Source organism: Myodes glareolus, chromosome 1, assembly GCF_982192425.1.
Source record: "Myodes glareolus chromosome 1, mMyoGla1.1, whole genome shotgun sequence".
Classification (NCBI taxonomy): domain Eukaryota; kingdom Metazoa; phylum Chordata; class Mammalia; order Rodentia; family Cricetidae; genus Myodes; species Myodes glareolus.
Genome location: NC_142026.1, coordinates 116608163 through 116624514, shown reverse-complemented (window position 1 = coordinate 116624514; position 16352 = coordinate 116608163). Strand labels below are relative to the sequence as shown.

Sequence of the window (16352 nt, the reverse complement as noted above, 5' to 3'; positions counted from 1 at the left end):
TACCTCCTCCTAAGGGGCACGTAACCATGCTTCAGGCTCTCTCCTCTGCAGTTCAGGGAAGAGAGCCATCCCGACCGACCCATTATAGATTATGGTTGCATTCGTGTCCTGTCCTACATGAGAGGAACGGAGAGGGGCAAACCTGTTCCGTTAGAAACTTCCAGGGCCAGCTGACTTGAGCAGCCGCACACAGGTCTTTCGGATTCAGGAAGGAGAAGATATAAAGAGAAATGGAACGTGGTAACACTGTCGAGAAATCCACGCTGGCCACCTGCTTCCTCTCTGAAAACCAGTCTCGGATGAACCTACAAAGGAAGACACAGCAATTCAGTGCTTAACACCATCATCTAACAGTGATGAAAGATCCCGTAGAGATACCAGACATTGCTATTTTCCAAAGTTCACTGCAAAGTAATTAAATCAGGGCTAGGGAAGTGGTAATATGCCTCGCTAACCTGAGCAGGTCCTGAGCTACAGCCTCAGCACTGCAAATAAATAAATATATATAATATATGTATATATATGTATATGTATAGTCTATGTGTGTTTTGTCTGCATATATGTCTGTGCACTCGTGTGTGCCTGAAGAGGCTAGAAGAGGGCATCAAATTCCTTGGAACTGGAGTTGAGGATGTTTTGAGTCATTTTGTGGATGCTGGGAATCAAACTCAGGTCCTCTGGAAAGTCAGCAAGGGCTCTTAACCTCCAAACTTTCTCTCTACCAGAGGTTCTTAACCTATGGATCACAACCTCTTTGTCAAACCTCTATTTCCAAAAGAAAAATATCTACATTATGATTCATAACAGTAGCGAAATTACACTTATGAAGTAGCAGCAAAAATAACTGTGTGGTTGGGGGTCGCAGCATTAGGAAGGTTGAGAACCACTGCAAGTGTAACTCAGTTTTTGCAAATGAAATTTTAATTCTGCAGGCAAAGCAATGCATTCCTTTTGCATTTCCATCCACACAGCACCAGCCTCTGTCTTTACTGGCTCTCTCCCTCATTGACCTCCCCCATCCCTTGCTGCCCCCTTGTTAGTCTTCTCTCTCCCCCAAATGGCCCCTCTTCAGCTCATATATGTCAGACATATATCCCCCTCCCCCACTAAGATCTCCTCCTCCACTCTCATGGTCTCCTTTCTAGTTTTATGACTTGCGTGTGTGTGTGTGTGTGTGTGTGTGTACAACTTGACACGTGACTGTTCTCTTTATATATCGGTGACAAAACTCTACAGCACTAGGCTGCCAGATAGGTTGTGCTCTTTGAGTACCTACTGCTAGAACAGGACAGGCTGAAAGCAAATCCAGGCAGCAGCAATCCCACATCACTGCCAAACTCACTGAATTCTTGGATCTCTAGGACCAGCTTTTGAGTTGCTGGAAAGTTTTGCTAATCAAGAATATACCACAACTCATTCACTTGAGACCTTTTGTAACATGAGGGCCAGCTAGCTTGGGGTTTCTGTCCCACCCGGTACCCCACAACCAGCATACCCCAAGGAAAATCACATAGAAGACTCTATAAGATTATAAACTGATTGGCCCTTAGCTCTGGCTACTTATTAGCTCTTATAACACATATTACCCCATTATTCTTATCTATGTTAGCCACATGGCTCAGTACCTTTCTCAGTGTGACATCTCACATGTTGCCTCTTTGGTGGTCTGTTCAGGAATGGAGGAATGCGCTTCCTTCTTCCTAGCCTTCTCCTGTTCTCATCGCCCCGCCTCTACTTCCTGTCTGGTTGACCTGCCTATACTTCCTGCCTGGCCAATCAGCGTTTTATTAAAATACATGATTGACAGAATACAGACAATTCTCCCACACCAGCCTTTGACAACGACAAAGCTTTCTCTCACTGCTAAGTGACCATTACTATCCAATGTCATCGGGCCCCAGTGGACACAGATGAGCTCACCAAAAATCATGGCACTGAGCAAATCCCACCCTGCAATGGGACTTCTTGGACTTAAATTTCCAGAGGGTGCCTTAAGTCTCTGCTGACTGCATAGAAACGGAAGTAGTATTTCCCATAAGGAAAAGACCATAGCCATCTGGTCTTTGTTGACTTTGTTGACCTGTTGACTCCTAGGGGTGGTCTTGACCACTGCTTTACCAAAACTGTCAGCTTGGTCTATAACCTCGTCTGCAAGTCCCCAAACCTGAAAACAAGAAAGTTTACTGATAAAATAATCTACCTTCAAGGGCAGCAGCTCCATTCAGCATAAGAAAGAACTGTTGCTAATCTCTGAGAAGCACTCTGAACTTCAAGCAGTGAAAACCAACACATTGCCATACAACTAAGATCCAGTCACTACCTCTATGGTGTTTGGACCATGTAGGATCAGATACTGTGGGACTCGTGTGAATTGAATGCAATACCTTCACAGCAAACTCAATTTTGTATTTGCTCTACACTCTCCTGTGATGCGACCATGTTTTAAAGCAATGGAAATATTGATGAACATCTCTGCTGCAGCCAGCTAGGTTTATGCCCCAGACAGAATCATAGCAAAAGAGCTTCCGGAAGGCACTGGAACACTTAGCAAGAAATTCTTCCAAGTCACAAAAAGAGAGAGGAAGCCAGACACAGAGTAAGCAAGACGTGGCTGCCTCGCCGGAAAAGGTACTAAGCCACGTGGCTAACACAGAAAAGAATTATGGGCTATTATAGTTATAAGAGTTAATAAGAAGCCTGAGCTACTAGGCCAACCAGTTTATAATTAATGTAGACCTCTGTGTGTTTCTTTGGGACTAAATGGCTGTAGGTGGTGTGGCTAACAGAGGGACTGGGTAGGACAGAAACTTTGGTCAGTAAACAAAGCCATGAAGTTACCCATGAGGCTGTGTGGTTCATAGACTCTTGCCAAGCTTCAGCAAAGCTCTTCTGTGTGTGTTCAGTTATTTTAAATTGTAGCCAGGCCTCCCCTGCTATGGCACCAGGAGTCAGTACAAGGTAGAAAGTGAAGGGGTAGTGTACATTTCTTTTCATTTTCTCATAAGCACTCATATGAAAAGAGACAGTGCCTTCTTCTTCTTCTTCTTCTTCTTCTTCTTCTTCTTCTTCTTCTTCTTCTTCTTCTTCTTCTTCTTCCTCTTCCTCTTCCTCTTCCTCTTCCTCTTCCTCTTCCTCTTCCTCTTCTTCTTCTTCTTCTTCTTCTTCTTCTTCCTCTTCTTCTTCTCCTCCTCCTCCTGCTTTTTCTTCATGATTGGTTTGACCTTGAAGGATGAACAAGTCCCATGACTTCAGAGAACACCTGAGTAGACATGGATTTGGACCCTGACTGCCATGGGGCACATCCATGACTGTCCTTCTGCCTCCCCAGAGGTCACTGATGACATTGCTATAAGATGGCATCCTGTGGAATCCATAAGCCAGGAAAGGGCCACAAGGTTATCCTGGAGGCATAGTGTCCGGATGTAATCGATGGCCGCAGAGTGGAAGTAGATGGGGTTGAAAAAGGATGCAAAAAAAAAAAATCCATTTTCTACTAAAGTTACAACTGATCTCACCACAGAAGCCCTCTATGACTTCTCAGTGTTAGGCATGTCTTGCCCCGCTTGGCCAGCTGTATGAGATTTGGTTGACGCTCCACTAGAGAACAAACACATAAAACCTAGTGTAGTTCAATGCCTCCTAAAGATAACACAGAGCATTGCATTAAAAGAGTCTCAAGTTCCAGGGGGTGGACTGGGAAGGGGCTGATCCTGATGGGAGCTTGCCATGGCTTAGAAGAGAGCTCTCAGCAGACCTGGTTGAGCTCAATGGAAGAACGATTGCTAGGTCCCAAATGTTCGTATTTAGCAGGGTAGCATCCTCTATCATTCTCTGTTCCCCTCCCCCACACTATAAATATCCATCAAATCTCACGGGCCAAGTCTCAGCATTTGCACTCACACACTGGCCCAGGGCCACATAACCCATCTCCACATTGCCTTAGCTGTGTGGTGATGAAAAATGAGGTCACTCCTGCTACCTCTCTGTTTATGTGAATTTTCCCTGGTGTTAGGGAGGAGGAGGGGTTTGACATGAGGGCAGGGGTGGGGTGGGGGGAGCACTAGATGAGATAAAGGGAATCAGCAAGAGTGGGAGAGGGCCCCCTCCTCTCTCTTCCCCGCTTTGTCTCTCTCTGTTTCTCTCTCTGTTTTTCTCTCTCTCTCTGTTTCTCTCTCTGTGTTTTTTTCTCTCTCTCTGTTTCTCTCTGTGTGTTTCTCTCTCTCTCTGTGTTTCTCTCTGTGTGTGTTTCTCTCTCTCTTCCTTCCCTTTCCTACCATAGCCCACTGAATAAACTATACCCAAACCCCCTCAAAAAAAAATCAGGAGAGGGCTTAATATGTGGTTATGATCACAATCAATTTCATAATACATCTATGGAATTGTCAAAAATAAAAAGATCATATTCTATAAGAATGTTTTTTAAAGATTTATTTGTTTGTTTGTTATGTATACAACATTCTGCCTTCATGTATGCCCGCATGCCAGAAGAGGGCGCCAGATCTCATTACAGATAGTTGTAAGTCACCATGTGGTTGCTGGGAATTGAACTCAGGACCTCTGGAAGAACAGCCAGTGCTCTTAACCCCTGAGCCATCTCTCCAGCCCCTAAAAATGTTTTCCTAATAAAGTCTGTTCTACATGTACATTCCATAAAACTTGTATGTATGTGTCCCCTATGCAAGGCAGAAGATAGTTCATGGCATATAGCAGACACTCAACAAACACATGTTAAATAAACATGTTACAGAAAGAAAATGTGGGATGTATCCTACCATCTGCAGGGAGAAGTCAGCGTCTGCAGATTTGCTCTTGGATTTTTGTGAGAGAGTCTTACATGCCTTGATTGATTTACACTAAAAAGAAGAATCCTGGGGCTGGAGAGTTGACTCTGTGGTTAAGAGTATTTGCTACTTTTCCAGGGGACCAGGGTTCAGTTCCAAGCACCTACATGATCATGATGGCTCACAATCATCCATAGCTGCAGTTTCAGGAAAGCTGATGCCCCTCTGACCTCTGAGAACATCAGGCACACATGAGGTGTATTTCACACACATAAATAAGACAAACGAAAGAGGAACCATTGCTTGCAGTAGACATGGAGGCACAAGCGTATAGCAACAGTAGTCAGGACACTGAGACAGCAGGGTGAAGAGTTTGAGACTAGATGGGCCACACAATGTATCTCAGAAACTACTAGGCATTTGTCAGCCATACCTGGCGACCTGGGTTTGATCTCTAGAACCCACATAAAGATGGAAGGAAGGAGCCAACTCCACAGGTTGTCCTCCGGTCTCCAAGTGTGTGTTGTGGGACATGTGCACCCACAACACACCAGGTACACATACACACAATAATAATAAACTTACTAATTAAAACAACAACAACAACAACAAAAAGCACAGCAATTTGAATGAACGGGACAGAGTTGTTGGCTGGGAGTCTAATGGTTTCTTCTACACCTTCCAATAGCTGCTTTCAGCGCCTGGCTTCCCGGAGGGTTTTGTGCAATGTGTGTTGGTCCTAGTGAATCTCACTCCTTGCCTGTGAGGCTTCGTGGGCCTGTTATTTACCACGTCTCCTTTTCTCCTGGCACACTTATGACTTCTGTTTGTAGACAAAGTAGACCTGGCTTTGCCTCATCTAAGGTAAATGCTCTCTATTCTTTGGAATGATCCAGGGAGTTACTTTACTCTCGTCAACTGATAACCACAGCAGCCCAAGCGTTTTAGTGGAGTTCAAGTGCAAAGCAAAAAAAGTGTCTGTGTTTGGGTATTCTTGGTATTTGTTTTCTAGGTCTGTGCCACTGAAAGAAATAGACTTCTTTTCCCTTTTAGCTGGTAACTTCTACACGAGATAACATTTCCTTCCCGACTGGAGTGTATTTCGTTTATTCCTACTTTTAATATCTAGGCCTGTTCCGAACTGCCAATCATTTCTCCTAACTGGTTAACAATCGGACATGGGGAGGAGCTGTAACAGATTCACTCAGCCTGGTGTGGGCTGAGTTAAAAGTGAGGTGGCAACGTGACTAAGCTGTCCTCTGCAAAACAAAATGAAAAGACGGGAACACAGTGAGCAACTCTCTCACAGGGAGGGTGAATCTAGAGATAGGAGAGCTGGGTGTGGTAAGTGACTGCACTGGATTCTGGACCACAGGGGGAAGTGTAGCATTGTGTGTACTAAGAGAGGAGGATGCTGCTGGGTCAGTAAGGGATGCTGATGAGGTCTGTGATGGGATGTGAATCAGAGCTGGTGTGGGAGGATGAACTTTGATTTTTCATCAGTGTCCTCGTTAGAAAATGCAAACTGAAGGACTGGAGAGAGAGTTCAGTTAGAAAAGCACTTGCCTTCCAAACACAAGGAGCCAAGATCTGTCACCAGAACCCAAGCCATGTATGCTAGCATCCACTTGCCAACCCAGATCTGAGGACAGGGAGACAGGAAGATCACTGGGCCTTGCCAGCCGGCGTGGCATACTGGGCAAGGCCAGAATAAGGAAAGACCCCGTCTCCAAAATCAGTGTCTAAGGAACAAAACTCAAGATTGTTTTCTGGACAGCACATGTATGTGCACACACATGTGCCTGCATCCCCATATGCACCTGGTCACACACTAATACAAAAAAGAAATAGAAAATCGACACTGCCAAAGATTATGAGAATCACATTTACAACTTAATCTCCAGTGGTAAAGGGTAACAAGGCAAGCTTGATACAGATGTTTACTACTGAGCAATACACTATTAAACTTTAATCAAGTAGAGGAATCCAGATGGAAAGGGCAAAGAAAGTATTTATATTATTCTTGCCTAAAAGTTATGGGAAAAGAAGAGAGATCACACAGGCAGTGGGAGGCACGCCTTTAATCCCAGCACTTGCAAGGCAGAGGCAGAGGCAGTTGGATCTCTGCATTCAAGACAGCCTGGTCTACAGAGTGTGTTTCAGGACGGCCAGGGCTACACAGAGAAACCCTGTCTTGGAAAACAGAATAAAACAAAACAAAACAACAAACCCCCCAAAAGAGAGAGCGGGCACTTAATTCATTGCATGTTGTATATGGACCTATTTCCTGGCTGTGTTTAAGTTACTGCTGTTTGTTATCTCTAGTCATACAGCCTCGTCACATCCAGAGTCGGTGCCTTAGAACTTGTTGGCTGCACAGTCTGAGAGATGACGGTGTTGTCTATGTACAGGGCTGGCACCATATGATAGTCACCAACGGGTCACTTGAGGGCTGTCTCAGTATTGATGGTAAAGTACAGGTAATAACTGGGTCACTCCTTTGAAACTAACATTCACACCGAACAAGACCATGACACACTGAGAACAGTTAGGAACCAAAGGATATGGTTCCAACTACGAATTTAGAATTTAGAACCTCCTGCTCCTCCTCCTCCTCCTCTTCTTCTTCTTCATCCTCCTCCTTCTTCCCTCTTCCCCTCCTCTTCTTCCTCTTCTTCTTTTTAAAAAAGACTTACTTTATTTATATTTGTGTGTGTGTGTATACATGCATGTGTATGTACACATGCACACACATTACCCTTGGAGAGCAGAACAGGGTGTTAGATTCCCGGGAGCTGAAGTTACATGAAGTCACGAGCCACTCTAAGCTAGTGCTGGGCAGCAAACTCCAATTCTCTGGAAAAGCAGCAAGCACTCTTAACTTGTGAACCATCTCTCCAGCCCCTTTGAAAGAAAATTTGCTCTCATCTTGGAATTTTAAGAAAATTAGCAAAATAACATGTAAAGCTGAAATTTTCCAACCACTTTTTCTTGAAGTGTTGGGAACATACATACCCCAGGGGATTGCACATGCTAGATAAATACAGCAGCAACCACCTTTTCAAAGAAAGGTCTCTGGGTATCTTTGGAATGTTTGCTTCTATCACCATCCAGCTTTGTAGAATCTACTGCTGCATCCCAGAGAGACAGAGGAGGAAAGTGGGGTGTGAGTATCTTAGAACCTAGACTTCAGTTATACGTGTTTTATGTTTGTGCCAGGTCTGCTCTGCTACCAGGCTCATGGTGAAGAAATATGAATCTTAAGCAAGGAGAACAGAAAATGCCCCAATTACGCTTTTTTTTTTTAAAAAAAAAAAATCCATGCCTGAGCAACAGAAGGAAGGTTTTTGCAGCAATGACACCCAGCTCATCACTTTGCACTTAATGTTGCCAAGTAAGAAATCAACGAAGAGAAATAACAACACATAAGGAGAAAATGAACAAAATGTGCTTTGCTCATTTTCTTGCGACAAGGATAGTTTTATCTAAATAATTCATGACAGTGCTTTGCAGTATATTACTGAATGCACAGTGTGTACTTTCCAAAACAACAGAGCTCAGTGCTAGGGGACTCAATCTCATTTTTTTTTTTGTTAAATTTCTGATATGAAGGAGAAAGCAGCTGCCAAAATTATGAAGAGAATGGCTGGGAGGACAGCCTGGGGAGGTGGCTGGAGAGGGTGAGTGGGTGTGGCTGAGGTCTTTGTTTTCTGGTTGCCTAGGCAGCACATCTCAGTCTAGAGGCTTCTTGAGAACACTCAGGGCAAGGTAAGGTCCTGCTGGGCAGTTTATGCCCTGGTTTCAGCCAGTTCCATAGACTAAGAAGACAAGTCAGCAGGATGAGAGGTACCAACAGCCACCCCAAGGTGCCTTTGAATCCACCAATTTATCCTCTAGGAGTTTGTTCTTAACGACTGAGGACACAGCCAGGGACTCAGCTAAAAGAGATTCCTGTATGTGTTGTTTCTATAGCAAATGCCAGGGAAACAAGCTAAATGTCTGGGATAAGTTATGGTATATTTATAAAACCTAATAACTCTTTCTAGAAATTAAAACTGAGTCGAAAGGGGAATCTACATGCTAATTTCAAATGCATAGGAGTACTGGGGAATATAACAATAATATTTTAAAGCGTCTTCCAAAAAAGGGTAATATAAAAGTAAATCTGCAATTTACTGAAATAAAACACACACACACACACACACACACACACGAGCGCACACCCACAAGGCATGAAAGGAGGAGGGGCTAGTTGGAAAGAAGGGGTCTGTCTACAGGAGAAGGAGGGTAATAAGACAGGGTAATGAGGGTGTGAATACGTTCAATTCATTGTATACATGTAAGAACTGTCAAAAATTAAAAGTGTAAAAAAAAGGCTCACTGAAAATTATTGACTACTATTTACTATAAAACTTGATGAGAAAATGAGAAACCAATGATTCCCTGGAGAGGAAAACACTGTATGCTTCCATAATCTAAGGTGGATCTCAGAAGGAGAAGACCAGCAGGGAAGGAGGCAAATGAAACAAGAAGATGTGTATCAATTCAGGAACCAGAAGAGATTGAAGAGTCAAATGAAGTCAAAGCATAAGTATATTAAGTATTTAGAAGGAATCAAGGTACAACAGGAATGATTTTAACTGTCCATTTTGAAGAGAAAAATATTTTTTTAAAGTAAAGGAGTATAGTTTTTTTTTAACAACGAATAAACTAAATGGATAAGTTGGGAGAATAAACTTGGAACAGATGAAGAGGAAATGAGAGAACATCTTAAATACTCCTTCTCTAAAGAGTATATGATCCAAAATTATTTCAGAACTAAAAGGCTATTTTGTACATATTTGCTGCAGTTTGATTCATTGATGTATTCCTTAAATCAATACTGATTGAATCTCTCATTATATTTTAGAATCTTAATGATAAAAAGGGGGGGGGGGAGGAAGAGAGGAAGAACGGAAGCCAGATGTGGTAGTACATACCTGTAACCCCAGTACTCAGGAGTCAGAAACAAGAGTCAGATAACAAGTTCAAGACCACCCTGGTCTATGCTCAGAGTTTCGCAATGGTAAGAGCTACATAATGAGACCCTACATCAAAAAACAAAACAAGGGGTTGAGAGATAGCTCAGCAATTAAAAGCACTTACTACTTTTACAGAGAACCTGGGTTTGGATCCCAGCACCCATACAGTGGCTCATAAACTGTCTGTAACTCCAGTCCTAGGGGACCTGAGCTTCTCTTCTGGACCCCACAGACACCAGGCAGGCTGACAGTGTACATACTTATGTGTAACAAACACTAACACATATAAAATCAAATTCAGTAAATCCTAAGCAAAACAAAAACAGGAAGGAAAATAGCATGATACAATACCTGCATTTATGGAGCTTTTAACCTGATCAAAAAAAGCATTGATATATAAAAATCTTACAGAAAATAAATACTTCTTTTTTCTTTTCTTTCTTTCTTTTTTTTTTTTTTGTTTTGTTTTTTCAAGACAGGGTTTCTCTCTAACTTTGGAGCCTGTCCTGGAACTCACTCTGTAGACCAGGCTGGCCTTGAACTCACAGAGATCCACCTGTCTCTGCCTCCCAAGTGCTGGGTTTAAAGGTGTGCGCCACAACTGCCCAGAATGAAAACGAATACATCATAAATGTAATAAATCTTACAGCAAATAAGTATACATTCTTATACCATTGTTGAATTGATGGAATGAGCCGACCTGTGAGGTAAGGAGGCTTTCCTGAAGGAGCCGAGTGGAGGAGAATCAACCTGGAGAAGAGGGTGGCGGGAAAAAGTTCCTTGTAAGCAGAAGGGAAGGTCAAAGTCACTTCATCAAGGCATTGCAAAGAGCTGGAAAAACAGGGAACTTCGGAGATGTGGTTAGAAGGAAACCTGAGAGGCTAGGGAGATGGCTAAATGGGCAAGAATGCTACCCATGGATGAGGACAGGCGTTTGGATCCCAGCATCCCTGTTAAAAGCTAGACATGGCCACATGCATGCCTATTACCCCAGCACTACAGGAGAGAAAGAGACAGAGGATCACTGGAGGCCTTCTAGGTGCCAGCTCCAGGTTCAGTTGGAGACCTTTGTAAACGGAGACTACGCTTGCTTTTCCTGGCCATCCAGAGCCAAATAATCACATAGAAACTATATTAATTACAACACTGCCAGGCTGATGACTCAGGAGTATTTCTGGCTAGCTCTTACATCTTGAATTAACTCATTTCTACTAATCTGTGTATCACCACAAGGCCGTGGCTAACAGGGTAAAGTTCTAGATGTCTTTCTCCTTTGGCAGCTACATGGCATCTTTCTGACTCTGCCTACTCTCTCTCTCTCTCACTCACGTTTGGAGTTCCCACATGGCTTTACTCTGCTAAGCCATTGGCCAGAACAGCTTTATTCAATAACCAATAAAAGCAACACATATGCAGAAGGACATGCCACATCAGACCTTGTCTCAGAGTTATATGGTTGGGAGTGTTAGAGCACAATGTTCTTCTGGCTTCCTCTGACCTCAGTGAGCACACATGCACCTTCACACACACACATGCATACACACTACACACATATCACATACACATAATAATAATAATGATGATGATGATGATGATGATGAAGAAGAAGAAGAAGAAGAAGAAGAAGAAGAAGAAGAAGAAGAAGAAGAAGAAGAAGAAGAAGAAGAAGAAGAAATAATAAAGGGTGGACTAGCACTATATCCTCTTCATAGTCTTGGGGACCAAATGTAGAAGCAGAAATGTTAAAAGGTCATATTGGTGCCATCACAGCATAACATTGATTCTGTGGAAGAAGGAACTGAGAATGACGGAGAAGTTCAGTTAGAGGCTGTGGCTAGAGCTTGCTACCATGGAGGTGGATGGATGTGTAGGATGAAGATGTAGAAAACAGAATAAACTCTAGAGCCTGAGGGGTAAGTGGACAAATGACGATTAGATGACGATTATGTCTCTGACTCAAGACAGAATGGTTGATAGCACCAACAGTTAATAGAGAAAGAGAAATGATCATGTTTTGCCTACAAAAATATCACTTAATGCAGGTTGTTTTTGAGAGAGATATAGTTAAGATACTAAAAAAACAAATATCAGAGCTGGGTGGTAGTGCACGCCTTTAATCCCAGCTTGGGAGGTAGAGGCAGACAAACTCTGTGAGTTTGAGACCAGCCTGGTCTACAGAGATAGTTCCAGAACAGCTAAGCCTACACAAAGAAACTCTGTCTTGAAAAAAAAAAACACAAAAATAAGTAAATAAAGAAATATCAAGTAAGTAGTTGGGTATAAGGTTAGGATAGCACAAGAGATGTCAGGACCCAAAATAAAAACTCTCTGGGACAGAAATGTTAATGAAATTAACATTTCATTTAAGGGGCTTAGGACATATGAAGAATGAAAGGAGAAGCAAGGCTAAACAGATGGGAGGAATATTAACATTTAGGGACGTAGTGTTTGTGAAATATTAACATTCTTTAGCATTTTAGGCCAAGGCCACAGGGGCAGAGAATTAGGCAGTCATACTCGATAAGTCAGAGAGAGTTTTGCCATGGGATCCACAGGAAAGAGTATCTCTGGGAGCCAGAACTAGATATTACTGAATACTGCAGAGAGATCAAGGGAGGGGGAATGGAGGCCTCTGGACTCCGCATATGGGTTAGCAAGGATACAGACCAGCTTAGGGTGTGATGAGCTGGTGCTGACCTGATTGATGCACCTGACGGAGAGGAACGGCCTAGGAATGATGGTCTACGCTTCAGGGATTTCATCTTTTATTTTTATTTTTTTGCTGTTGTTGCTTGTTTACTTATACTTTTGTTTTCTGGTTTTGATTTAGGGGAGAATGCCTGTTTTTGATGTGTGAAATCAGTCCACTCGTTCATTTACACACTACCTATAGCTTCACACTTCATTATTAGAGATTCCACAGTCCACAGAACTGAACATACTCATAGGTGCAATCTTCCTTAACTGAAATACTTAGGGCCAGAAGTGTTTTGAATCTGGGAATTTTTTTTTCCTTTCAGATTTTGGAATGTTTGAGCACAAATAATGAAATATCTTAGGGATGTAACCCAAATCTAACCATAAAATTTGTTTATATAGCAAGTGTATGCATAGTCTGAAGGTAATTCTATACCATACTGTAAATAATTTTGTGCACAATGTAGTATGAAATTTTTCATGTGTCGTATCAGCACTTCAGAGTACTTCAGGCTTTAAACAGGTTCAAGGCCAACAAATACCAACACTGAAAAAGGGAAGCGGATGCAGAGTCCCACTCCTAACCAAAACACTCTTTCTTTTTCCTTTCTTTTCTTTCTTTCTTTTTTTATTTTTTTTCCCAGACAGGGTTGTTCTACATAGTGAGTTCCAGACCAGCCTAGACCACATACTGAGACCACATAGTGAGACCTCATTTCAAACAAAACAAAACAGCTAACCAAACAACTTGAAATTGGGTCACATCGAAATATTTAAATTCATAATAAAATTACGTGAGTTCATAATGCTACTAGGAACTCAATTTCCAGGTATGGAAGAAGCTAGAAAACCAGATTATTGTTGTCTGCCTTTTCAGGACAAACAGCACTTCCAGAGAAACAAACTCAGCAAAGACAAGAGGCCTCTCTTTTGAAGAATTTCAATTAGTAAGCTAAAAAGGACTGAACTTTAACAAGTCAACATTTTGCAACTCTTAATAACATAATGGATCTAAGCGAAGAAAGGCAGATGGCATCCAGAGAGACATCTGACACGCCCTTCTGAAGGGGAACCCTAAGAACACTTATCATATCTTCTTATCAAAAAATCAAACCGCAACTCAATTAGGTAGGCCCAAACACCTAATTTTCAGAAACTGCAAGAGACAGAAGGATACAATCAACAAGAATAAAATTGTGGGAAACTCTACAAGTTAAAAGGGAATATTGAGGGCAGGGCACCTATACATTCTGAGAAATCTAGGAGACTTACTTAATTTGTTTTTATTTTTTCCTTTATTTTTATGTGAACAGGTGTGTTGCCCGCATGTGTGTCTGTGCACTGTGAGCCTTCAGTGCCCACAGAAGCCAGAGAGACTGTCAAATCCTCTGGGCCTGGAGTTACACAAACTTGTGAGCTGCTGTGTGGGTGCTGGAACTCAAGGCTGGGTTCCCTGGAAAAGCTGCCCATGCTCTTAACCACTGAGCCTTTTCTCCAGCCTCGGGAGTCCTATTAAGTCCACCGCAAGGTATTGGGTTTATTGTAGTCCACATCAGAACAAATATATAGTGAGACCTTGGCAAAACAAAACAAAACCCCCCTTTAAAAAATGTATTTATTTATTTTAAAAATGTTTTTAGGATAGTGGTCCACTCTGTAGCCCTGGCTACCCTGATATTGGCTATGTTGCCCAGGCTGGCCCTAAACACATGGCCATCTGACTGTCCCAATCTTCTGAGTGTTGAGTCTTTAAGTGTGTCAGCATGCCCAGCCCAACAGATTATTTTTTTCTTATTTATTTATTTATTTATTATTAAAAATTTCCACCTCCTTCCCTCCTCCCATTTCCCTCCCCTTCCCTCCCCCCACTCTTCCTCCCCCTCCTTCTCCAGGCCAAAGAACGGTCAGGGTTCCCTATGGGAAGTCCAAGGTCCTCCCCACTCCCCCCAGGTCCAGGAAGGTGAGCCCAAACAGACAAGGCTCCCACAAAGCCTGTCCATGCAGTAGAATCAAAGACCAGCGCCATTGTCCTTGGCTTCTCAGTCAGCCTCCACCGTCAGCCACATTCAGAGAGTCCGGTTTGATCACATGCTCCATCAGTCCCATTCCAACTGGCCTTGGTGAGCTCCCATTAGATCAGTCCCACCGTCTCAGTGGATGGACACACCCTTTGTGGTCCTTACTTCCTTGCTCATGTTCTCCCTTCTTCTGCTCCTCATTAGAACTTTGGGAGCTCAGTCCAGTGCTCCAATGTGGGTCTCTGTCTCTATCTCCATCCATCACCAGATGCAGATTATTTTTTAAAAATATTTTGTTTGTATTTTGGGGCGGGTACATATGTGCCATGACCTGTGTGTGCCAGTCAGAGGACAACTGTAGGGGTCAGCTCTGTCATCCTGTCATGCGGATCCTGGAGATTGAGCTCAGATTAGCATTGTGGGATCTTTTTCTCTTTTTGTTTTTAGGGGCCCACCACCTAGCTCCCAGATGAAGCACACACAGAAGTTTATTCTTAGTAATGAATACCTGGGCTTAGCGTGGCTTGTTTCTTGTCAGCTTTTCTTAAATTAACCTGTCTACCTTTTGCCTCTGGGCCGTTACCTTTCTCTCCTGTTTATCTTTCTTTTCTTCTTACTGGGTGACTGGCTGGGTGGTTGGGTGGAAACAGTAGAACCAATTGACGAGGAGAACCGGCTAAACAAAGAACAGTCAGGCTGGGGGAGCTAGAATGTGAACAACAGGAATTCCCATGCTTTGTTCACCATTGAACCCCAACACAACCAGAAATGGGTTTGACCCACAGTGGGTGCCAAGTGAAGACTCTCAACTTTGCTAGCCATCACTTTCCCTTCTTTATGCGAAATGACCTCTATTTATTTTTAAGGTTTATTTTTTAAGTGTGTGTGTGTGTGTGTGTGTGTGTGTGTGTGTGTGTGTGAGTGAGTGAGTATGGTGCCTGAGGAGGGTAGAAGCATAAGATCCCCTGAAACTGGAGTTACAGATGGTAATGACTTCAGTTTCTATTCTGTGGTCCATGGGTATCCATAGAAACTGACTCCTTCTCTAGATCTGAGCAGCACAGGATCAAGGCCAAGTCACTTTATATGGCTTAGTCTCTGACAGCACTCACCCAGACACTGTCCTGAACTAGGGGTACGGCTTAGTTAGTAGAATGTTTGTCTGGCATGCACAGAACCCTGGGTTTGTTCCCCAGCACCACCACGTACATGGGCATTGTGTCACGGGCCTTTAGCTTCAGCGCTCAGGAGGTGGCAAGAGAATCAGGAGTTCGAGTCACCCCGGTACTAGCCTGAGATACACAGCCTTCTCAGGGGTACAGGGGGCTGTATGGGAGGGTGCTGGCCTGAACATATAAGCTAGTCCAGTTACAATGAAACCCCAAACAATGCACTTCCTTCCACCGTAGACACACTGAGGATGCATAAGAAGCCAAGGCCGCTGACGGCAGAGCAGGGAAGGAGAGAAACAAGGCATTGGCTTTATTGCTGAAACTTGACTTCATCTGCAGCCACATCTATTCCTGGAATTTCCAGCCATGTAGGAAGAAAATCTTCATTATTCCCGTCAAGTTGAGGGCCAACTGCATAATGAAGCATCTTCTAAAACCACTAAGTAGCCTCAGCAGTGTAGGATGCAAAACACACTTACAAAGTCAGGGTGGCCGTTGTTGCCAGTGTTCCTGCCTCCAGGAAGTAGGGAATCAAGAGGCATGCGGAGCCTTTGGGCCTAGAGAGCCTAGCGTGTGTTGTCCTTGGCTATGCACCAGATCACCTGGGGAACTTGCTGACAACAGTTTCCTCAATCCCATTCCAGGCTACTTGAGCTAAAGTCT

At 43.2% G+C, this 16352-nt stretch overlaps 1 protein-coding gene across 4 annotated transcripts in view; it reads right to left on the bottom strand.

The window, feature by feature from the left end:
- The window catches only part of Ect2l (epithelial cell transforming 2 like), an 85483-nt gene that overhangs the window by 47575 nt on the left and 21556 nt on the right, over nt 1-16352 (bottom strand). For all 4 annotated transcript variants that reach the window (XM_085688783.2, XM_085688792.2, XM_085688789.2 and 1 more), the window contains exon 4: nt 143-305. In XM_085688783.2, coding sequence (XP_085544909.2) covers nt 143-305 — 163 coding nt within the window. The remainder of the gene's footprint in view (nt 1-142; nt 306-16352) is intronic.